This window comes from Tarenaya hassleriana, unplaced genomic scaffold (genome assembly GCF_000463585.1).
Source record: "Tarenaya hassleriana unplaced genomic scaffold, ASM46358v1 Cleome27, whole genome shotgun sequence".
Classification (NCBI taxonomy): Eukaryota; Viridiplantae; Streptophyta; class Magnoliopsida; order Brassicales; family Cleomaceae; genus Tarenaya; species Tarenaya hassleriana.
The window spans coordinates 784,101-808,259 of NW_010965946.1; the positions used below are offsets into that span (position 1 = coordinate 784,101).

Genomic DNA, 24,159 nt, shown 5'->3' on the forward strand with positions numbered 1-24,159 from the left:
GGCCGCGCCGCCGTGGGAGGAAGACAGCGTGGTCGTGGTGGAGGAAGCGAGAGGACTCGGGCTTCTCAGAGCGTCGAGGACAGAGGTCGGCTCAGGGAAACCGCCATTATTTCCGACCAGATGGAAGAAATCATCAGAGATTTCCTCGGAAGTTGCCCAGATTTTGTCTTGAAAGGGAGAATCTGAGCAGAGAGAAGACAAACCCAGGACCCCGTTCCCTTGAAATTGTTCAAAGGGTAGGGGCATGGCCTTCGTGTCTGAGGAGTTAGCGATCAGAGCAAAAGGAAACAGTGAAAATCCAAGAAACCCTAGATCTCAGAACAAAGAAGATAACAAAAGAGGAGAGAGAGAGAGAGAGAGATTGTGTACGGAAGAAGAAGAACACATGCAGAGCTCAAAACTTGTAATTGGCTGCAGACTGGCCGTCACCAGCCAGCCTCGGTGGCGGTTGCTGCCGGAGACTCAGAAACGGGTCGTGACCCGGATCCGAGAACGGAAAATCCTTCTGGCTCTGGTGAAAATCGGGTTGAGACCCGTTTTGACCCAAATTGAGCCGCTTGGCCGGCGGAGACGACGGAGAGCTCGAAACCGGAAAGAAAAGAGTCGGATTTTGGTTTATTACAGCTTCAGGATTCGTAATCTGAAGCTTTTCTTCAAAGGGAACAATGGGTTGGTCTTGAAACGCAGCTTGAAGCGGTAAACCACAAGTAAACAGAGGATTGAGACCGTCAATCACCGACCCGGACCCAGACCCGAACCCGAAACCCGGATCCAAAGCCCCGAACCCCGGACCCGGGTCTCCGACATCACCCATGATTAGCCTGAGGATGCTCTGTTCTTGAACCGGCGAGCCAGAGAGAACTCCGTCGAGATCCTCCAAGCATATCTGCCCACATTTCTCATCGGCGACGGAGGCGGCGGCAGCGCCGCCGTGGGAGGAAGACAGCGTGGTCGTGGTGGAGGAAGCGAGAGGACTCGGGCTTCTCAGAGCGTCGAGGACAGAGGTCGGCTCAGGGAAACCGCCATTATTTCCGACCAGATGGAAGAAATCATCAGAGATTTCCTCGGAAGTTGCCCAGATTTTGTCTTGAAAGGGAGAATCTGAGCAGAGAGAAGACAAACCCAGGACCCCGTTCCCTTGAAATTGTTCAAAGGGTAGGGGCATGGCCTTCGTGTCTGAGGAGTTAGCGATCAGAGCAAAAGGAAACAGTGAAAATCCAAGAAACCCTAGATCTCAGAACAAAGAAGATAACAAAAGAGGAGAGAGAGAGAGAGAGAGATTGTGTACGGAAGAAGAAGAACACATGCAGAGCTCAAAACTTGTAATTGGCGCCCACTTTTCCTCAATAATAATCTCTTTCCTTCCTTTTGTATTTCCCTGTGCTGTTATATGGATGCGTGCAACATATAAAAGTGGTAAAAGTGGCCTCTCTCTCTCATCTCTCAACCTTTCTCTCTCTAAATTATTTTCTCTTACCTCTTTTTTTATTTAATGTTTTTGAGGATTTTTTTCTTTTTGTGGCGTAGATGAAGATGTGCATTTGTAATCTTCTTGTCATCATGTTACTAATCCTACTCGCGCACGCAGCGCGTGACTCCACTCTCGCTACACCACATTCTGTTCACTGCTAAATTAGGTGTACTAATTACTTTTTTCTACTAACCATGAAAACTCTACGCTATTCTAATGATGTTTATTACAAACCCTAATTTTAAATTGAATTAAATAATGTTCTACTAACTTTAAAAAAGATTTTGAATTTTCGGCTAAATACAAATCCCAAAATATGGATACAAATCCGAATCTCTTTAGATGAAATTATTCTATTACCTGAAAGGGGAAATCTTTTTTTGGTTGTAAACATTTTTTTATATATATTTGAAAGCAGTGGATGTAAATGGAAGTTGGTAACTTTTTATATAAAAATTAAAAAAAAAAAAAAAGAGAGGTGAGTGGCGCGCGTCAAAACGTAGATATGGAAAAACTGTTTAAAATACTTTACGGATACCAAGGGAAAGCAGAGGAAAAGGTGAATTTGACGCAGATGGTTCACTTGTTTATTTATTATAATACCCGAAATACCCCTCCACGAGCTCTGGCCGAACGGACGATGGAGGGGCACTTCGGTAATTAAAGGGGAACAACACTGCAGGAGCTTGGCCTGGTTTTCGAAACTGAATCTGACGGACCCCAAGCTCATTGAGTGTGGCTTTTTGGAGATTTTGAAGATATCGAGGACAAAACCATCAACGGCTCAGATCTATTCCCTTCAGAAGATCGTGTGGCTGTAGATCGCGTTGGATGTCCCTCTTTAGCGTTAATAAAAAAATAATTATAACTGTAATAGTAGTGGTGGTGACCTAAACTGACAAGTCTCTAATATAAAAACTTAATCCACATTATTATTTTTATTAAAACATGTCTTTATATTATACTGAAAATCTAACCTTTACATTTTAAAAAAAACTTTATCTGTATTTATTTTTTCATATAATTATAAGATTATATATAACATGTCTAGAAAACATTAGCCAAAAAAAAAATGATCATTTAGTTGTCATAATTTATAATAACTAGAAAGGACATCTCGACCGTTGGATTTTCCCAAGACAAATATTGAAAGTTTTTGGTGGGTTGTGTATGCTTGAAAGGGAGACATGCTTATGTATTGTCCTAAGCCAAGTCCCCATTATTTCCAAACAAACAAATAAAAATGTCTTTGAACGTTGTCATTATGAGAGACGTGGTTTTCCCAAACACCCCATGTGGATTTTCCACTATATTGTAGTTATAATAATATACATTTTAATAATAATGTTATCATTCATTATAAATTCCAATTTTTGTCCCTTAAGTGGAAACCCAAGTTCCAAATCAAGCAAGGATGGTGTGCTTAGGCTTATTATCTTTTAGGGTTTATTCAACTCGTAAAAGTGTTGATAATGAAACGAAAAAATAAAATGTTTCAACATTGAAAATTATTATGAGATTAATTTTGTTTTAATTCATTATTTATTTTTAGGATTTTGGGCCAACAGACGGTCACAAACTCTAGTATGCAATTCTGAGAGCCCAAGAAGAAAGTACAGACAGCTCACTAATCATTGGGGCCCACACTTAACGGGCCTAGCGGAATCTCATTTGTTCGTCCAAATTATGGGCCTTGATCCACCATTTCGCTCATTGGTTATTTCTGTTTTAGTTTTTTATATAAAATTCGATCCTATTCGTATTCGTTTTTTGTTATAAAAAACTTATTTTTTTAAAAAAAATATCAATTTTTCGGTTATTTTTCATAATCGTTTCGATTCGATTTTGATTTTGGGTTTAGATAAAGTATAACTATTCTCGTGGTTATTTGATTAATAACCAAAATAGCCATCATGGACCAAGCTTAAAAAATATTTTTTTTTTGTGAAAATCTATTAGTTTCTTATGGTATGCAAGATATACAATATAATTTCACCGGAGATGAGTTACAAAGACGAAACCAAAGAAATTGATAAAATATTTCTCAGTTAATTCGATCGGCATCTCCGTGTAAGTTTCTATCATTTTCCTTTCGATTTCTCAGTGAATATGAAATGGCAGAAGACGCGGCTTCTGTGTGTTGATTGCCGGAAGAATTAGGGTTTTAATTGTTTGGGTGAATTTAGATGTAATATTTGGTTCTGTCTTCGTTTCTTTCACCTCTCATATATCTGTCTTTTTTTTCCTAAATGCATTTAATATTTGTATCTCCAAGGATCGTGGAAAAGTGCCCTAGTTAGGAGATTTGCATAGGACATGATCTTTGTTGTACTCCTAGGTTCTTATTAGGGTTTATATATGTGTGGTTTAATGTAGTGTAGATACCTTTGTATGCTTCATTTCATACCAATCCAATTAGAAAATCTTTCCCAGATTCTCTATTCCGTTGTTGAATTCTCTCAAATTCAATGTCCTATGTATCCATAAATGAATGCTTGCTTTGCCTTGATTTGATTTATTTAAATTCGGTGTGATTATGATCCTAATGATGCCATTAAACATCGCTGATCCTGGACGGGATATGGCGGCCACTAGTGGGGACGAGGTCCACGTGGCGGAGGTACAAAGCACATGGGGAAGTGACACGTGTCAAACGAACCGGTGAAGAGGGCTCCGTGGGAACCAACTTGGTGGCAGGAGGCAGAGAGTGGTGGTGGTCCACGCAGCCTTGTCTGCTTCTTGCAAAGCATGGACCCCACCTTTCCGCGACATTGTAGGCCCCACACCTTCCTTATGTTCCTTGCATACGTGGCTTTGGCCCCACTCGCGCACCTTGAATTTCCCAAATTATGTTCTCTCCGATATTTTTGTTGGTATAATGATAATGCTATATTTTTCGAGTATTTTTGTACACTTTTGCATTACAAATTCATGAACCCTTATATTCAGCAAAGCTATGTGTCTGTATTTTCCCATTCAGATATTTCAACTTTACAAATATATTTTCGGCAACCTGAAGCGTCACTGTATTTATATCGTAAACAGGTGCGTGCATGCATGCATAATAAAGCGACGAAACAATATATGTCGGGGGAAATTAATAATTATATGTGGGTCGCAATAAACGGATTGATTGCAGCATCAGGAAGAATCGAATGGTATATAATCTTAGGTCGACGTTTCGAGGAAGAAAAAAACAAAGAATATTTAAAAGTTTGACATGCATGGGTCCCTCGTGTATCAGATCACACGAATAAAATTTCAACTATTAGAATTCAAAGCGATTATGACTTTTTTTTTCGAGGAAAACCCCAAATTGCGAAATGTCTAATCAACTTTTTTTTTTTGGTAACCGGGTTTTCTGGGCCGAGGCCCAGACTAATCTCGGGGCCGAGAGCCAGCCATGTAATTTGAATTATGCGCTCCCTCCCCAGCATGAGGTTCGAACTCGGGGCGGGACAGACGCTTTGCGCCCTCGTTTCACCGGTTGAACTACCCAGGTTGGGTTGACTAATCAACTTTGTTAAGATTGTTAAATAAAAAAAAAACTCCGTTAAGATTGTTACACTTAAATCTTTATATTATTATTATTATTTTTAATCATTTTTTTCATATTCATCCCGATTTTATTTCCGCTGCACGAAACTCCAACAAGCTTCAAATCTCATCAATATGCATGGTTAGTTTTATACACATGTATGCATGTATATATATTACACGCCACATATACAATTTTACATTTTTGTCCCCTTGCGATAAAATGTCACAAACGGGAACATATATACTTGGGGAATGCCGTTATATTTGCCCGAAAAGGCTTCCCACTTTGTTTCGCCATTGAAAATATCGATACGCGGTGTTGAGTTGAGCTTCCCGATATTTAGAAAGACAATGTCTCAGGGAGACAAAGAGTTACAAGGAAGGCGTAAAACCATACAAAAGTGCTTTAAACTCATTGGACAAAGACAAAAGAGTACGATCTTATCAATTGAATTCCTTGGGATAGTCAACCCAAGCATGTTCAATTGATTTTCAAAGGCTCGCTCGCTAGATTTTCGCATCATTAATATAATGCGACCTAACATTACAATTAATACATCTCCCCCCTCTCTCTCTCTCTCTCAAGTGCTATAACTAGTTGAGCGAAACAAGTGTTTGGTTTCTTCTGTTTCTGTGGTTGGGTCGCGGTCGATATCTCTCCCTGGGACCCGTTCAATGGGAATTGGTCGTAGAGAGGTACAGGAGAGGACCCTCCATATCCAACCTTCACTGCTCTTTTCCTCTCATTACCCATACATTTGCATGTTCTTTTAGATAGACTCCTCTATCTGCATTTATAACGTTTCGATCTCCTCTCCATTTACAAATATCTACCACGCTTTGCTCAACGACGCCCAACTTCCCAAGAAACGCCCTTTTGCTATACATTTGCTTCGTCAACGTTTCTCGTTGTTCGTTATTCAGACCGATCTTCTCTTCCCGGTATCTGTGATCAGATGGATGTCTCTACAAGCTCGTATCGCCTTCTTGTATTATGTCTCCTCTTTCTATGTCTTCAGTTATGTGTTGCTCGACGTCTTGCCACCGTGGAGACGAAGCTCGATATGGACCATAATCACTCATCAAGCACAAAGGTAAGCATCTGATATTTGTTTTAGGACAATTTTTTTATCATTGTACGCAAACTTGCATATAAATTTGATTCATTGAAACAAATTATGATATATATGCAAAACCTTCACAAGCTTGGTGAATTTGAACGTGAAAACGTACGTGCATGTAAATGTACAAGATTATTGTAGTGTTGTATATACACTTACGGATTTTCATTTTTCATGCGACCAGCATAAACCGAGAGTTTTGTTAAAAGAGAAGGCCGACGTAACAAGAAAAGGTCTTGATGAGACTCAGAGGACCGATAAGATCGATAAGTTCGGTCGGTCATCCGGTCACGGGGAAGTTGGATTTGAAGACGGGAATGCGAAGATTGAGGGTGAACAAAGAGGAAAACGGGCTTCATCAGATGCAACGGCGTCGTCTAAAAGAGTTTCGAGGCCATGGAAGGTGCCGCAGAAGAAGAAGGGTCCTAGAGAGGAACATCCTGGATTCAACCTCGATTACATGCAACCCTCGACGCACCCTCCTCACCATAACTAACTTCCTTTCACCGTTTATATCGAAATTAATATATGTTTTCCCACGTTTTGACCTTTGCCCGGTCCAAAACACAACAAAGTTAAAAACTTTATAATATATATATATATATCATACGTTATTATGATAATATTGTATATTTAATTGAAGTACAATGTTTCAATCTTGACGCAGAGACCTCGTGATTAAGTATTTATCATGTTCCATGTTAATATTTATGAACGCTGTTGTTCTCCCTTTTAATTGTATATATTCACGCATGCACGCATGCATACATGCATGCATATGTATGCGCGAATCACTGAGTCTACTATATGCAATTGTGATGTGATGACGTATATATTAGCTTTAAACATTCCTTAAATTGATCCTAATTTGTTTATTATTATTATGAGTAACTTGATGGTCATGGTAGGACGCAAGGCTCTTATATGCGGATTGCACATAACCTGTTTTTTAATATTTGACTATTTTTCATTTAAAACAATGTGGATGGTTACAGTTATAAAAAAAAATACAAGGTTAATGGTGCAATATTATAGTTAGTCGTCTATTAAGACATTTTTATTTCTTAAACAACACGATAATTGTTGAAATAGAATAAATTAGAAAGAAAATGATTGCAGGTAAAACATTAACTATTATCCAACTTGTTAACATTACAAAATCATTTAACTATTACTAGAAGAGATCCGCGCGATGCGCGGATTATTTTTTTTATTGTTAATATAAAATGTTTACTTTTTCGTTATGAAAAATATTGATATGAATATAAAATGTTTATATTTTTTTCCTCCTTCTCCACAATAAAATTCTAACGATCAGAAACGAATATGGGTTTCCATTTTCAGCTATTCGTATTTTTCGTCATCTTTTCGCTTCACGTTCCGTTGTTCTCTGTAGATTCTTGGCATATAACCCCCAAAACGACGTCGGTTCATGACAACCAAGTATGTGTCATCTTTAAACTCGAAAACGACGGCGTAGCGGTCGAACCAGCAAGAAGAAGACCAGAGTCCTCTATCGTCTCCATCCGGAGAAACGGATCTCGATTCCAGCTGCGAATTCCATGGAACCAGAGTCTTCTATCAATGGATCTTTTACAATTTGTATTGATTATAATGTTGATATAAATTTAGTAAAGTTTGATTTAAAGAATATACTTGTAATACTTAGTACAAAACCATGTTTTTAAAGAGAGAAAGATTTTTTCGTACAGGTATATTTATTATAGTCGAACATGTTAAACAATCCATAACTTTTTTACGTTAATTATTACAACACTTTTAAGTCTTCATATACTATATATGTATGGGTGAATAAACTAAAAATCGCATACTTTCAATAAAGTTCCATATACATATATATGAACACAAAATACAAAAACTTAATAAATTTTGCCATACATCTACATTTTCTCCAACTTTGTTAACTATTTAACAAATGGAAGGACATCTCATTGTCACATAAAAATATCATATCATCATTGCCACATGAAAAAAAAAACGCAAAATAAAAATAAAAATAAAATTATATTATATACAATAAAAAATATAAATACATACATGCACATATATATACATGTATATATACCCATATATATATACGTATATATATGTATCAAAACCATTGAAAAAAGGGAAAACAACTCTTGAATTACCATTTGCTACAAGAAAGAGGTTTGTTTTAGGATTTGATCATATGGGTTCTATTATGTCTTCTTTTCTAGCGAATGGTTGAACTGAAGACTTTCATAGATTGCATCTCTTGAGCATATCTATTTGTCATCTCTAAGAATTGGACAAGCACTCCCCTGTATTCAGTTGAGCATATCCGCATGCGATATACCACGTTAATCAAGATCATCTCGAGTAATGGATCGAGAGATAAAACATAAAGAAAATCCAAATAATTTTGCAGTTTGGAATAGAAATCAGACCATAGACTAGGGGTGGGCAAAATAACCGAACCCGAATAACCGAACCGAACCCGACCGATAAATACCCGACCCGAACCGAACCGAATAAAATTAAATAACCGTTTGGTTATGATTTTTTGAAACCCGAAATAACCGAACCCGAACCGAACCGAACCGAACTGTTTATATATCATCATTTATATATATTTATATACATATATGAATGTTTATATTCTTGATTTAATAATTGTTTTATTATATTTTAAATGCATTTTATCATTGTTATTATTGTTTTTAAAGTTTGTATGATATAAACATTAGAAAAAAAATGATCTTTATTTATTTAATAGTTTTATATCAAAATATAAATTTAGATATTATTATTTTATATGTTAAAATAATTATGATAATATTTTATAATATATTATATTTGAATATTTCTAATTATAAATGAATTGATTTTTTAAATATTATAACCGAACCGAAACCGAACCGAACCGAATCTTTATTTGGTTATAGTTTGGTTATAGTTTTAAATAGACAAAACCGAGCCGAACCGAACCGAAACCGAACCGAACCGAACCGAATAAAATTAATTAACCGTTTGGTTATGAGTTTTAATAACCCGAAATAACCGAACCCGAAATAACCGTAACCGATTAACCCGTAACCGACCGTTCGCCCACCCCTACCATAGACTACAAAGACATATGAACTGACCTTTAGTTCGGTAACCTCGCAAGGTCAAGTTTCTTGAAAAATGCAGAGTCGGGATCCTTTGTTTGCGCCATCTTAAGCCAGATAATTCTGGACAATCGTCAGATAGAAAACCAAGAAATATATTTGTGCAGTTGTTAACTTATATGTTTTTCTGTTGTCTTCCTGTATCTATAGAAAATTCTATATTAGAGGAGAATACATGGGGTAGAGTTAGTTTGTTTACAGAATATGATAAATGTAGGAATCCAAAAATCAAAGAGAAGGAAAATCAATGTCTATGACAAATGTCAAAAACACTGACAAAAGAAGGAGAGAGAGATCTATACCTACTTCGACAGCTCCAGCAAAGAAGAAGATAATGATAGGGAAGTTGCTGAACGAAACTACTTATGCCGGCCGTCGGAACACGAACCTGGAGCTCCGTAAAATAAATGGTGAGTGAAATAAAACACCTAATAATCTTATTTCACATATTAGTTCCCTTTTGTCGTTATCAATTGTTATCAATTTATTGCACATATTAATTATCTTAAATTAATATTTATTTGGTGTTAGGCCTATCAATTTTACGTTTTTTAAGTCTTGAAAATGGTGAGACAATGCACATTTATGAAATGGATAGAGAAGAGTAATATATTCCATTTCCATAATGGAATTCAAATTATTTTTAAAATAGTTGGGTTTGGAGAAAAATTTAAAAATAATTGTGGTTTTTTGTTGTAACACAATTATTATCATTTTAATATATAAAATCAAAATAGATTTTCATATATAAAGATGGATTTTTTTTAACTATGATAATTTCTAAAATATTTTATTTATTATGTATGTTAAATAATTTTAAAACATTAGGAATGCCAAAGGTTTTTTAGATGAAGTCTCCTCTGAGTAACGTTATTTTGGTTAGTTTATTATTTAATTATTAGACATTAATGTATGTGAATAAAGAGTCATATGTTGAAGATGAATATAATTGTATTACGCTAAATGAATCACCTGATGTAACGTCCACTCAACAGCCATATAATTGAATATGTAGAGAGTCATAGCCGAGTTTCTAATTGGTTGTAGAGTCTTGTAAACTTTTTTTAAAAAAAAAAATAATTGTTCATTACTCTAATTTTTACGCACTCAATAATCTATTCATTTGTATAGTTATTTAAGAGAACCGTTACTATTTTTAATAAGATGGTAACCTCCACTTTTTAGTACACACTACACATTTAATCAAATGGTAATCACCTTTTAATCAATGATAGCAATAACTCGTCGGCATTAGTGGATTAGTAGGAATCATTCATTAGTGGATGAGTGGGAATCCTTCATTAGTAAGGTATTAATTTTAGATATACACCTAGCACGTTTCACAAAATATAGTTATTAGTGGACAATAAATATGCATTTTAGATTTTGTAGAGTTTTTTTTTTTTACAATATTGGTTTTGAAATTATTGTGTATTATCTATTTACTCAAGAGAATTATGTCTTTTTCATGTAATAAAGATACATTTTTTTATTTTTTTATTGTTATAATCTATTAATATTTTTTTTATTCAAGATAACAAATATAAGTTTAATAAAAATAAAAATCTCAAATAGTATATAAAACTAATATCAAAGTGAGTTTTTAATATAATAAAGATAAATGTTTTAGTTATAGTAATCTAACATTTTGTTTAATAAAATACCAAAAAGATAAAGTAAATGCTCTAATAGTATATAGGTAATGAGTACTTTTATGAACCAATGAAAATTAAGAAAATTGATGAGGTGGAGGATGAGGTGGCTTCACCAAATCTCTTTAAACTTTTTTATTAATATATATAGATTTACCATTTTTTTTTGGGGCCAATGTTTTTTGTTTTTGACGAGTTCCCATACCCTTAGCCTCTAAGGCATTCAGAAGGTCTGTAACATATGGGCCACATTTTGTTTAAATGTAGGCCCATTTTTATATGGCCCAAACTTATCCCCTTTTGTGCGTTCACTTGACATTTTCCCGCTAAAATCATCTCCCGGAATTCGAATACTTTATAGAGAGAGAGAGGGGCCAAGGAAGCTGGATCATCGCCGATTCTCTGATTTCTGCCTTTAACAATCGGATCGCCAAGTTGCAGGACTCGTCATCGTCAGTAACAGTGAGTCCACTCGGTAAAGGACAGGTTGTGCGAAGAGATCGACACAATTTGCAAAGCCAAGGTATGTCTCGACTTAGTTAGGTTTCGTCTAGATTGTGATTTGTCGTCCTTTCCTATTAGGGCAATGCAGTTCGGAGTAGTTTTAGGTTTAAATCATGGAATCCAGAGTTGGTTTTACGGGTACTAAATGTTTTGGAGCTTAATTATGTTTCACCTTTTGACGGGCATTTCCAGAAATTTTGGGGGAAGATGTAGATATTCCCATGGGGTTTCACTTGATTAAAGTAATTGTACAGTCATCGCTTGTAGAAGCTCCCCTGAAACAGAAAAGGAAATTGCAGAAGATGTATGCTTATGCACTTTCTCATTGTCCTGACAGAACGATGATGTTGAATTCAGATTTCAGTATGGGGTACATATAGGAACTAGTCATTAACCTTTCAGCCAGTACCTAAGCAGATTCTATCATAAGAAAATATTTCAGGATTCTACGATTTTCATTTCCATATCTGGACCGGTGTTGAAAGTTGAAACTGAGCAACACTCGAAAGGCAATACTTACAGTGGTTTTGTGTTTGTCTCCGTCATTTCTCACTGTAATCATGCATATGTCTCTTACTCCAAAGCTGTGACCAATCATTTGGAAGTTCTTCAGATAGTTGGTTTTCTTTGTCGATTGGTTTTGTTGCCAAAGGCTTGGGGCTTGTTGAGTTTGGGTATGAACTAGAATAATGTCATGGACGAGATTCAACAGTAAAATCCCTTTTGATATCTTGATGTTAAACAGGTTCTTCTTCACCTTGGTGGTCACATCAGTGAGGCTGGCATTGTTCAGCACCGTATGAAACCCAACAAGAAACTGGCTTCACTGTCATCCTCAAGTACGTTCCTTTCTACTTCCTCTTAACTTTCTCTTTCTTGTAACCTTTAAAAACTCGTTCACACATCCATAGGTTACCATCATCTTGCATTCCATCTTAAGATAATTATGGCGTTTACTGCATATCAAAATAGGGTAGTTTCCGATTGGAAACAAGCCGAATTGAAGATAGGGCTGTAGGGGTAGGGCTTGAACTATAAATTGTCTATTACTAATCGGAGAAAGTTACAAGACCGGAGCAATAATGCACTGTATAATTGACTCATCAAAGTGTACACTGGATCTTATCTTGAGGTCCAAATAAAATCTAGAGACACTAGGGTGGAACAGCTCAGGAATGAGCGTGTGGAGCCATAGCCTCTGCAATCAAACAAGTGAAAAATATGTCTTTTTCCTACACATTGCAGAATGTCCCAAACTAACATTACTTCACTGCCTAGCAAGTTGCAAGGACCAGCTAGTGAAGGGTTTTGTTGTTATTCCATTATTTTCACGTGGCCCGTGGCCCGTTTCAGTTCTGATATCACAACCTTCTAATGCTTCTTCTATATAAACCTAACCCTACCCCTGTTTCCTTCATCATCACACTCCCTCCCTTCTGCACCTAAACTGTAAAAGCATCATTTCCCACCACCATTTGAAGATATGACTCCTAAGATTCTCAAATCAGCCCTTCTTCTTCTCACCCTTAACCTTCTGTTCTTCACATTGGTAACCTCCACCACTAACTGCCCTCCAAAGACCCCTAAAGTCCCGAAAACACCAAAGAGCCCAAAGAAGGCTCCTCCCCCAATTCCGACTTGCCCGAGCGATACCCTTAAGCTCGGGGTGTGCGCTGATGTGTTGAATGGCTTGGTTAACCTTGTCATAGGGGCCCCACCAAAGACACCATGCTGTACTCTTCTCGAGGGTCTGGCAGATGTTGAAGCGGCTGTTTGTCTATGCACTGCCCTTAAGGCCAATGTCTTGGGGATTAACCTTAATGTTCCAGTAGATCTCAGCTTGCTCTTGAACTACTGCGGAAAGGCTTCACCTGAAAACTCTCTCTCTCTTGTTTGGATTTGGTTTATGTGAAGCATTCATCTCTGGTTATATTTTGTTTGTTAGATTCTGTGATTGTTTCCCTGAGAAAGGCAGTCTCAGCATTTCTCTGTATTGATGTGTTTATTATAGTCTGTATTTGTTTTGAACTTTTTTTAATGTTTCTCATTCTCCGTTTATTTTTTCACTTCATCCCCTTCCCCTTGCAGATCCAATCAGATTTTCTGCATTGAATCTAAAGGTAAATATAATTGTATCGGTAAAAATATAATCGGTTTATCCAAGAGACCGTAACCGAGTGGTGTAACTGGTTGAGAGGGAATGGATCCTCCGTCCCAAATTCCATGTTCAAGCTGAGGGTTTGGGAGGAGGTACGCAATTTAATTGCGGTACAAATGTTGTCTCTGAATCGTGAGAGACGCGTAGTCGGTTCGAGGTGTCGTGAAATTTCTGATTATATATATATATATAATCGTTTATCTCATCAATTAACAGGAACCCCGCCGACAAAAAAAAAAACAGGATTGTATTATTAGCCCAAAAAAATATCAAGCAGAAAGGTGTCGGTTGTAAGGTTAGCCCAAATAGAGTGAAAACAAATTTAAGAATCGAATAAATCATTTTATATAAAAACAAAAAACTTGAAATAAATAAACAAATAAATAATCGAGAGCTCCTCTCTCGTCTTGCGAAATTAAAAAGCATCAAATGCCAAAAAAGAGGGAAATAAAATGGGCCCCGTAAATTTACGAAAATAACATCACCGAAAAATAGCGTTACCCAAAATGGGGGGGGGGGTATGATATGTGACGCCGAGCCAAGACAAATCCTCGTATCTCTTCTCAAAATTTCGACAGCCTACGAGTGGGCCACCACCATACCTTACACGCACGTGACAAGACGGGGCAGTAACTACCAACACATATGGGCTTAGTGGCCCGAGCCCATTATCATAAACTTTCGAAAATTTATACCTAATTGATTTTTATATACGATTTCGGCCTTTGGCCAAACCTATCTCCTTGGATCCGGAAATAGCCTTTGAACACACAGCATTTGGCTATACCTCTCCCTCCCCACATGCCTGGATTCGAACCCCTGACCTGGAGGAGGAACACCCTCACTTCCAGTCCAATACCACTCGACCACAGACATGTGGGTTCGAATTTATTCATTTTCTAAACAGATTCTGTTTTTCTACGATTTTATTATTATTATTATTATTATTATTATTATTATTATTATTATTATTATTATTATTATTTTAACATTCAATTTAGATTGTCACATCGAATAAACTTCAGATCGAAAATTCAGTATGTTTTTCTTTTCTTTTTATATCCAAAGCGAGGTGGCAACCCTAATGAGAGACGACTACTATATGTGTGCTTAGCATGGTCCAAACCAAAACATGAAAAAGTAAGATATGCAAAACACGGTGGTCCCGAATTCGTCCACGAGCACGACCAACGACTGTTCTCTCATCAGATTCATACACACATATATAATAAAAATAATATATGTGCCACATTTTTGTCTTCTTTTGGTAAAAATAAAAACAAAATTTAGTAATATTTGTCCCTTTGGTCGTGCAAGCAAAAAAAAAAACCCACTTCGGACAACAAAATAAAAGACAAAATAGACCAGAGTGGGTGTGTTCTTATTATCGCAACACGTCTCGACATTTACTACGACCAACCAATCCCTTTGTTAATAGTAATAATAATAATGATAATGCATGCGTTGCATACGATATTTACGTTCGTAACAACAACTATCTTGCTTTTGCACCAATAACAATGAATGAATGAATTCATTGGACGACAGCAGATATAGTTCTCGATGACGACCTCGTCCCTTTCCAAAACGTGTCGGGATGATTGAGCCAAGAAAGATACGGTCGGTCCAAATGCATTTAATGAAAAGATTACTAACCATGCTAACCGATGGTTGCCTTGCCGCAGTAAATTTAGGGCTACGCAGCTGCAGTAAACCTTAGGGGTCCACAGACGTAAAAATCGCTTTGACTTTAGCTCCGGTTTGATACAACGCATCCATACCCCCCGAAGCCCAAATTGCTCAACTGAATTTCAACCTCCTTCGGATCTTGAAACCCTTTCGCGCGTGAAGAAATATAAGATCGATTCAGTGTCTGAATTATACGAATATGAATGTTCTTCATTCGATAAAAAAAACGAGAGCACACACGATTATATGAATATCGATTTCACGATCGAACCATATGTTAGGACACATTTTAATCCTTTCCAATTTTTGTATCAATGTCCCAAAACACTATTTTTGATAACCCAAGGCGCAATTACTGCGGGGGATAAGCATAGGTCATTTGCTATTAATGTTGAATAGTTGAAAAGTATTTATCGACCTCCCCCGTTACGTGGCAAAAAGATTAGACAAAATCCGGTTAGCATATAATATAAATATTTTCAACACTAGTATTTCTCCCCTTTTTCTTCTCCATTTAAATACAGATATATTAAAATATGGACGACGACAACCATATGTATGTGTACTACACTTGTTTGTTATAGTCACCATTCCCTAGCCCGTCCGTATGACCTAGAATCTTCAATACAGCGGAGCCCTTTGCGGCGGCGTATTCTTCCTCCTGTTCAACAAACTCGCCGGAGCTCCCGGAGCCGTAGAAGACGCCGCCGTGATCCTCCGGCAAGTTGCGGCCGAGTTGCTCCTCTTCCTCCGAACGATCTCGGTCGTCGCTGCGGTGCAAGCGAGAGTCCGGCACCAGACCACGCCGCCGTAGCCGCCCGACCCGGAAGACGTCCGGGCCGACCCGACCGGTTCGAGAGTGGAGTCCGGCGTCATCAGTCCGTCGTCTAATGCATTTTCCGTTAAGGGAAGGTACTTGCAGTCACGAAGAAACCCTGAGAGGTCCCCTTGTCTTTTCATGACGTCATCAATCTGCCATAGACAAAAAATAAAACCATTTTTTTTTCAATTTTCAGTTTCAGAAGGCACGACGTGTGAATACGCTGATACATACACGTACATTTGGCGTGTATCGGAAAACGAACATCGACCCAGATGAGGAAAGGTGGAAAATTGAACTGGGTACGCAAAAGAATTTTGAAACGAGATCAATTATGGATAAAAGATGTTTGCTTTTAGCAGAAGGAAGAAGGAGAAACCTTGCAGGAGATGGAACAGAAAAGATAAGGAGACTGGAGGCTGCGTTCGCAGGTGCAGCAAATGTTGCCGGAACCTCGGAACTGTCTGGTCGGAGGCCTCTGGTTGATGAATACCACTTTTGCGCTGTTCGTTATGTATGACTATCGCATGAACATCAATCAAAAAGATGTTAAAATCATCCGCGTAATACGCGTGTTAACTGTAGAACATAGGTGTAATTAGGCACTATATAGCTCATGAAGATGAGCTCCTTTTCGCTTCTTCCTATTTTTTTTCGGCAAGGAATCAATAACTTAAAAACCCTAATAAGAGAGATGAAGTGAAACAGCTATGAACTTTGAGAGGAAAAGGCACCTGGATAAAAGAGCAGTCCATTAACCTTGATGCATCCTCCAACCTCAAAACGTCGTGATAAACATACCTTCTTATCTGAAAAAATCCCACGAGAAAGAAGAGAATGATTTCATGCTTTTTTTCTCTGAAAATGGGCAAATTCAAGAGTAAGAAGAAGAGGAACCTGAAGAAGACGGTGAGAGGTGTGGGAGGTGAAGCAGTGAGGGCAGATGCTGAAGCAACAGTCGAGACAGAGAATGTTCTTCTCGTTCTTCTTGGCTTCTTCGTGAACCAAACAAGCGTTAAAGAACTTCTCCCTCATCAATACCTCAAGCCATGCAGGATTCTCCCCAGATTCCACCTGCATGATTCACAGCAAATAAACAAAGAGACCCTTTTCCTAAAATCCCCATTTTCTTGTTCATCAAAACAATTCAAACGCAAAAGCAGAAAAAAGGGTAGGGTTTTAGAGAATATCAAAGATCAAGAAACCCACCATGGCGATTCCACTTCCGTGTTATTTCCGTATCTCTTCTTCGCCCCTCTTACCTTCTCGGAGGCGTCTCAGAGAGAAAAGAGAGTAATGGTCAGCTCTCTCGCTGATGATATTGACTGACCACTCGCCGAGAGAGAGAGAGAGAGAGAGAGAGAGAGAGAGAACAGCGCCTGAGGCGTGAACCAGTAGCTATTTAAAGAAGTCTCCTTCTAGGATTGTGAAACGTGTTCCTCTAAGGAGCCTTTTCAATAAATGAGTAGGAAAAAAAAAAGATTCGAATTTTATATGTGTCGTATTTGCGAGCCAATGCATTTTCTTAGATTTTTTTATCAACCAAAATCGACTCGGTCGGTTTACATGATTAAAAACACGCTACATTGAATGAGAGAGCTTATTATTATTATCCAATCGTATAATTCAACCAATTGTTAGTTAAGATATTTGAAGAGGTTGGTCCATTTTCATGTGTTATTTATTTATTTAGACATTGACGATGATCTTTTGGCATTTGGGGGGTCTCTCTGGTAACTCTGTGCTAAATGACAAAACCCCCAACAGTCCTTTTTTTTTTCTTTCCAATTTTCCCGTTTCTCGATGGCAATTTCGTAAAAAATAAAAAAAAATCACCACCTCCACTCACTCGCGTCTTCGTATTTTCCTCTCACTGGTTTCAATGTAGAAAGAGAGAAATTATATGCATATAACCCCCGCGAGACAAAGTGATCACTACGAAAACCAAACGACAAAAACATAATATTTTTCATTTATTTATGGTACGTAATGGTGGGCAAAAATCAATTAACGAATTTCAAGAAGAAATTTATAAAGGGGAGAGAGAGAGAGAGAGAGTAGGAGGCGCCCAAGTCCCATCAATAGCCCTTCCTCGGAAAACAGAGACGCAGTTGATGATGTCCATTGAACAAAATAAAATAAAATACGCTGCCGATAATACACACCTCACGACGCCCCAACCCGAGCAATAATCTCGAATGCGTGACGGAATTAAATTATAATTCCGATCGTAAAAAGCCAATTCATAACAATTTATATATATATTTTAAAGAAATAAAATAAAAAATGAAATGATATAGAAACAACAACAAAAAGGGTGATCAGAGAGAGAGAGAGAGAGAAGAGTACGGAGCAGCCGGCAGAACGGCAGACGCCTTCTCTTTCACCCAGCTGTCTCTTTTCAGTCCCTTTCACAATCTCTCTCCAACAATATCCCCTCCTTTTCTCTCTCAAGGACAATTCCGTCATTTCAATGGTTAATGGGCCTGGACTAGTCATGGGCCCTTCCCTTCTTTATTATATTGGGCTTTTATAAGCCCATTGTTACTCTTTTATCTTTTCTGTTATTGGGCCCTTTATTTGTGCGAGCTTGTTTCCTCATTCGACCCTCTCCGCTATTGCTGCGTGGATTTTGAACGACCATTCAGAGATTAGTCATGGGCCGTGGGCGTTTATTTTTCCGCCCGAAACCTATGGATTTGCGGATATTTTTTACCCGAAATCTACGGACATTGATTTATTATTTCGGGTAACGGAATATACCGATTTGACCACATAAAAATTCGGATAACCCATCACTAATATGGATTACGCAACGAATAGAACAATCATCTTTTCAGATTGGTTTTAGATTTGATTTTTTTTTAAATTATAATTTGTTTGAAGTGAAACTATTTTTAGATTCGATTACGTATTATCGAATTTGGATAGTGCCATGTGGTCTGCGAACAGCCCGCAGTGGTTCTGGAAATGGCGTTTCCTCGGTTAGTGAAAAGGGTTTGCAGTTCTTCGGACAACGAACTTCGACCCGCAATCTTTGTCTTCATATACGCATACGTCCCGGGCAAGGAATATTATCCCTATGACCCAACTTTATTGTAAAACAGGAATTTCATTGTCATTCATACATCTACTCGTATTAAAAGCATTACACACACGCATATACTACATGCGTGTATGTGTGTGTGTGTATATATATAATATATACACACGCGTCGCTGAATGTTGTCTGCTAAAAGCATCACCAAAAACGTCAAAAAAAAAAGGGGGATAAAGCAGAAGTCCGCATCAGAATTTCGATCCAAGTCGAGATTTGTAAGACTCGTCTTTGTAAAAGTTGTCTTTGAAGCTATCATTAGTCGTGGTGGTCAATTATATTTTGCACAAAAAATATAATGACAAAATACATAAAAATAAGGGAAACTATAATATATATATATATATATGTATGTATATAATTATAAATAATCTTTTGTATTAACGAAAAAAAAACAGAGTTTGTTCTCCACGTGGCATATCTAAAAAATAATGCATATATGGGGTTTTGTATTAATTGCAGCTTATTGGAGGATTTAGGTGGAAAACTATCTAGACATGTAGTTCATGAAAAGATTTATAAATCATCACCACAGATATAATGTATAAGTGGCACGATGTTACGATATCAATAAGATCAGTCGGTTCAGGTTTCATAATTTTATTAGTTAGTACTTTTGTTTTCGATTTTCGATTTTTGAGAATATTAATTCAAGTTGTGTTTTTTATTCAATTTCGAAATACGAATTTGGAATTTCCACGTATCAGATTTATATTGAGTTAAACAAACAAGGAGATGTAATTAATTGTTCAAGAACCTTCTAAAAACAACATGAGTAAATAAATAAAAGAAAGAGATGAAAAAAAACATTTTAAAAATAAAATAGGAAAAGGGAAAAATAAATGGACACGCAAAGGGAAAGCTTTGCAAACCCATACCGCATTCCTTCCTTCAAAGGCATCCGAAGAACCATTGCAAAACCTCCCGAAAGTTTCGCTCTTTGCCACTCTTGGAAAATTCTCAGTTCTATCCCAGAAATCAACTGGATTTCGTTGAAAAGGGTAAATTTTGCTTTGATTCATTCGATTTCGTTGCGCGATGCGAGAAATGGAAAAGTCTGCGATCAATACAGCAACAGCTACGCGTCCCCCGCAATTCTCCGGGATGTTTCAGAAACTGGCAATGGCCGTGAAGACGAAGACCTTCGAGCTCTTCTCCGAGGAAGACAACGACGGCGGGGCCGACGCCGAAGGCTTCGCGCTCTTGGATTCCGCCGAGGATTTCATCACCGATCAGAAAGTCGTCGTCATCAAACCCGATAAGCCTCTCAGTGCCAAAACCCCCACTCCTGGGTCTCCGTCGGACGATGCCCCGACAGGGAATTTGAACGTGGAGCGGAGACCTGATCGATCGGAGAAGCCGACCCATCTCAGGAAATCGGATGCCCAGATGTGTCAGAGCTTGATTTCGTCGGCATTCGCAGCGGTTTCGTCTTTCGAAGCTTCGTACCTTCAGTTGCAAGCTGCGCACGCGCCTTTCGCGGAGGAGAGCGTGAAAGCAGCTGACAGGGCTCTGGTCTCTCACCTCCAGAGATTGTCTGATTTGAAGCGTTTCTACAAGGATTTTCGCAAAAATTCAGATTTTGAGCACGATCTGGCAATTGGATCATACTTGGAATCACAGGTGCAGGAGAATCAGAGCAAGCTCAGGGCTTTGGAAACCGTGTCGAACCGATTGCAAGCGGAGATCGACGAGAAGGACTTGCAAGTTTGGACTCTGAGGAACAAACTAGGTGAAATCCAGAAATCCAATTCGAAATTGTCGAAGAAATTGGTTGCTAATGCGGTATCACCCACCGATATTCTATTATCGGTTAAGGTTTTTGAGTCTTTGCTACACGATGCCTGTAAAGCTGCTCAGAAGTTCACCAAGATTTTGATCGAGCTGATGGGAAAAGCTGGATGGGATTTGGATTTGGCGGCTAATTCAGTTCATCCTGACATAGTTTATGCTAAAAAGGGACACAATCGTTATGCATTGTTATCATACGCCTGTTTGGTTATGTTTCGAGGTTTTGATGCAGAAGGATTTGGTCTTGATGAGGTTGAAGTCGTCGAATGTGATAGGCTTGCTTCTGATTCTGGCAAGACTAGTAGTTCACTTAGGGAATTAATGCAACATGTATCAAGCAATCCAATGGAGTTGCTGAATTCAGACAGAGACGGTTGTGAGTTCTCAAAATTTTGCGAAAAGAAGTACCAAGAGCTCATACACCCGAACATGGAGCTGTCTATATTCAGCAATATGGATCAAACTGAAGCGGTGCTGAGCTCTTGGAGGTCTCTGAGCGCATTCCACGAGTCGTTTGTCAACATGGCTAGCACGATATGGAGCCTTCACAAGTTAGCATTGTCGTTTGACCCCGTGGTTGAGATTTTTCAAGTCGAGAGAGGGGTGGATTTCTCAATGGTGTACATGGAGGATATCCAAAGGAAACGTGATAGGAAGTTACTGTCAAGTCCAACTCGGGCGAAAGTAGTAGGCTTCACAGTGGTTCCGGGATTTAAAATCGGCCACACGATTATTCAGTCTCAGGTTTACTTGAACGGCTCGAAGGGTATATAATAGCTGAGGCCATGGTTGCTCTTGTGCTGGGGATCAAACCGGAACATGGTATATCTTATCCGGGCATCAAAGAGATCAACGGACAAGAAATTTCCTCTGTTTTAAGCACAGAAAGGTTGTTAAATCCATAAGCTATGCAATGTTTGCAGAAAGTGGGGATGAAGTATGTATATACCATCATCAACGTATAGGAGGGTGTAAAGTTCTGGATTTTTTTCTTCTCTTGTTTGTGCTTTGCTCTTGGACTGAGTTCATCATAAGGATTAAGGAATACAAGAATCTGATTATGTATTTGTTCATCTAACTTGTAACAGATTGATAATCCAATGAAACTTCGTGAATTTTTGTTATAAGTCGTTCTAGTTATTGTAGATTCAGCCCTTTTGTCGGATAATCTGGCTACAAGTTTGGGTAGGGGATCAATCGGGTCAGCCCGCACTTGGTCTAAAGGTTTCGGATTCGGGTTGGTCCGATTTTTTTCGGATCTATATAGTTAAGCCAATGAGGTTTGACTCTGCCCGTATAATTCTCTTTATAAATCTTATTTTTTTTCTTTTTTTTTAAGTATCCGGCTTTTGGACCAATTTGATTCGAATCCAAATCCCGATTTGAATTTGGTCCGAAAGTCCAATTTTTTTCGATCGGAAAATCTAGACACAAAAACCGTTAATTTTCGGATTAGACCGGGGCACCTCAGATGTAAATTGACACCCTGTTTGGTCTGATCAAGTTCCGTTTTTTTTCCTTGTTGGCTTTGGACTACCTGCCTGTTTTTGGATCACGGAAAAGACTACGTGTCGTTTATCTGGATAAAAACGGTAGGAATTCCGTAGCTCAAGTTGTCGAACGGGAATCTCAAAGTTCATTGTTATTGGGCTGAGATTTAGTAGCCCATGTGCGGTCCGATAACTTTAAGCGCTTGCCCTCTTCCTATTGACCACGAGCCTCGTTTTCCATTCACATACCCAAACTAAGGTTATATGAATTGTTGGAACTTGGGATGGCAGGGTTTTCAACGTTATTTACTCTATAGTTTTATCTTTTTCAAATTTACCATTTAGAATCTTACATCTGCGAACTAATAACCTCTTCATTGAGAGCTATTGTCTAAGTATCTATCATGTGTATGCACCGTGTTATGAATAGTAATGAATATACGCGTTTACGTGGTAAAATTACGTCATATATATCTATAAAGTGAAAAGCAGTTGAAAATATAGTTAAGAAGCATATATATATATATATATAAGCATGATATAATTGAAAGAGACGTAGCAGCATGATAAAAGGCAAGGAATTAATAATATCAGTGATATTTAGTTTAAGCAGTCTCCTAATTATACAATAACAGTTAACGCAAACACCAGCAACAAACAGTTGATTACACGGCATAAGATGACACATTATATAATAACTCATGAAGGGAGAAACCCTAAATTGGATTTCCATATTACTCGACGGAACCTCTAAAAGGGTGCCACACCAACATTGGCTGCAGGAGTGTAGAACCCTTCTTTCATGACCACGCCCTCTCCCTCCTACGCCATCACAAAGTTAAAAGCGTATAATATATTTTAACATACTGGACCGTATATATGTGTGTGTTAGGGTTTCTGAAATGCGATAATGTATTTTATTTCATAAGCTTTAGGGTTTATTAGTTGTGTGAGTGGCATGGATAGTATACCTGGTTTGTAATCTCAGCCTTCTTCACGGGCTGATTGTCTGGTGCAAGCCCGAAGTGTATGTGTGGGAAGTGGGCCCACTACAAAACACACAACAACGTACGTACAAAAACTCATATTCAACTTGTGTCGGATCCGACAAAGTACTAAGTCGTCCTAATATCCCAGAGCTATATCTATTTTTTTTCTTTCTCAAAGTTGACAGCTACATATATTTACAGACGCAATACATACGTATACACACCTACTGTGTATGGTAACAATATAGAAACCCTAGCTATTTTTTTTATTTTGGTAACTAAACCCTAGCTAGTTTTCTCGAGGAAAACATCGGTCTATATGCCACTTCGGTAAAGATTTTTTAATGACCCAAGTTTCGGGAAATATTTTTTTTAATAACATATACTTACTTGTATGTTAATTTATGTGTGAATCCTAATAGGCGTGCAAGGTTTTCAAACAATTTTACTGGCGACCGAACATATTTGTTAATAGAATCTTACGTTCTTGGCAGCAGCACTAAAGGCTTCTCTGTGGCTTATATCAGGATTTCCAGCTTTGATACGTTGGATCTCCTCCCTGCACATGTATAAATACCCGTAACTAATTTGAGATTAAGCAATTAATTAATAATATAAAGATTAGAAAGAGTAAAATATGGAATTGGATAGGTTTAGTTATATATATATATATATATATATA

General features: G+C 37.9%; 6 protein-coding genes across 8 annotated transcripts in view; 3 read left to right on the top strand and 3 right to left on the bottom strand.

Moving 5' to 3' along the window:
- LOC104817221 (scarecrow-like protein 22) overlaps positions 1-1,444 on the bottom strand; it is a 2,758-nt gene extending 1,314 nt beyond the window's left edge. Inside the window, exons 1-2 of one of the 2 annotated variants that reach the window (XM_010546317.2) lie at positions 1,289-1,443; positions 423-1,176 (exon numbers count right to left, since the gene is read on the bottom strand). In XM_010546317.2, the coding sequence (XP_010544619.1) occupies positions 423-1,165 (743 nt within the window). In that variant the 5' untranslated portion in view covers positions 1,166-1,176; positions 1,289-1,443. Of the gene's footprint in view, positions 1-411 lie in introns of both variants that reach the window. The other variant, XM_010546316.2, reaches the window with a different exon arrangement.
- Positions 1,445-5,746: 4,302 nt separating this feature from the next.
- Positions 5,747-6,912, top strand: LOC104817222. The gene is made up of 2 exons (XM_010546318.1): positions 5,747-6,105; positions 6,317-6,912. The coding sequence occupies exons 1-2, from the start codon at positions 5,968-5,970 to the stop codon at positions 6,626-6,628; spliced, it is 450 nt and encodes a 149-aa protein (XP_010544620.1). The 5' UTR covers positions 5,747-5,967; the 3' UTR covers positions 6,629-6,912.
- A 5,935-nt stretch (positions 6,913-12,847) lies between these two features.
- LOC104817224 (14 kDa proline-rich protein DC2.15) lies at positions 12,848-13,509 on the top strand. Its single transcript, XM_010546319.1, has one exon. It carries the CDS (start codon positions 12,927-12,929, stop codon positions 13,353-13,355), a length of 429 nt encoding a protein of 142 aa, XP_010544621.1. The 5' UTR covers positions 12,848-12,926; the 3' UTR covers positions 13,356-13,509.
- Positions 13,510-15,771: 2,262 nt separating this feature from the next.
- Positions 15,772-17,446, bottom strand: LOC104817225. The gene is made up of 5 exons (XM_010546320.1): positions 17,320-17,446; positions 17,008-17,184; positions 16,845-16,919; positions 16,490-16,630; positions 15,772-16,262 (listed from the first exon to the last, which is right to left on the bottom strand). Exons 1-5 carry the CDS (start codon positions 17,320-17,322, stop codon positions 15,912-15,914), a joined length of 747 nt encoding a protein of 248 aa, XP_010544622.1. The 5' UTR covers positions 17,323-17,446; the 3' UTR covers positions 15,772-15,911.
- Positions 17,447-20,079: 2,633 nt separating this feature from the next.
- LOC104817226 (IRK-interacting protein) lies at positions 20,080-22,121 on the top strand. Its single transcript, XM_010546321.2, has one exon. The coding sequence runs from the start codon at positions 20,246-20,248 to the stop codon at positions 21,770-21,772; it is 1,527 nt and encodes a 508-aa protein (XP_010544623.1). The 5' UTR covers positions 20,080-20,245; the 3' UTR covers positions 21,773-22,121.
- Positions 22,122-23,052: 931 nt separating this feature from the next.
- The window catches only part of LOC104817227 (axial regulator YABBY 1-like), a 3,364-nt gene continuing 2,257 nt past the window's right edge, over positions 23,053-24,159 (bottom strand). The window contains exons 5-7 of one of the 2 annotated variants that reach the window (XM_019202951.1): positions 23,961-24,054; positions 23,460-23,537; positions 23,053-23,310 (exon numbers count right to left, since the gene is read on the bottom strand). In XM_019202951.1, the coding sequence (XP_019058496.1) occupies positions 23,239-23,310; positions 23,460-23,537; positions 23,961-24,054 (244 nt within the window). In that variant the 3' untranslated portion in view covers positions 23,053-23,238. The remainder of the gene's footprint in view (positions 23,311-23,459; positions 23,538-23,960; positions 24,055-24,159) is intronic. The other variant, XM_010546323.2, reaches the window with a different exon arrangement.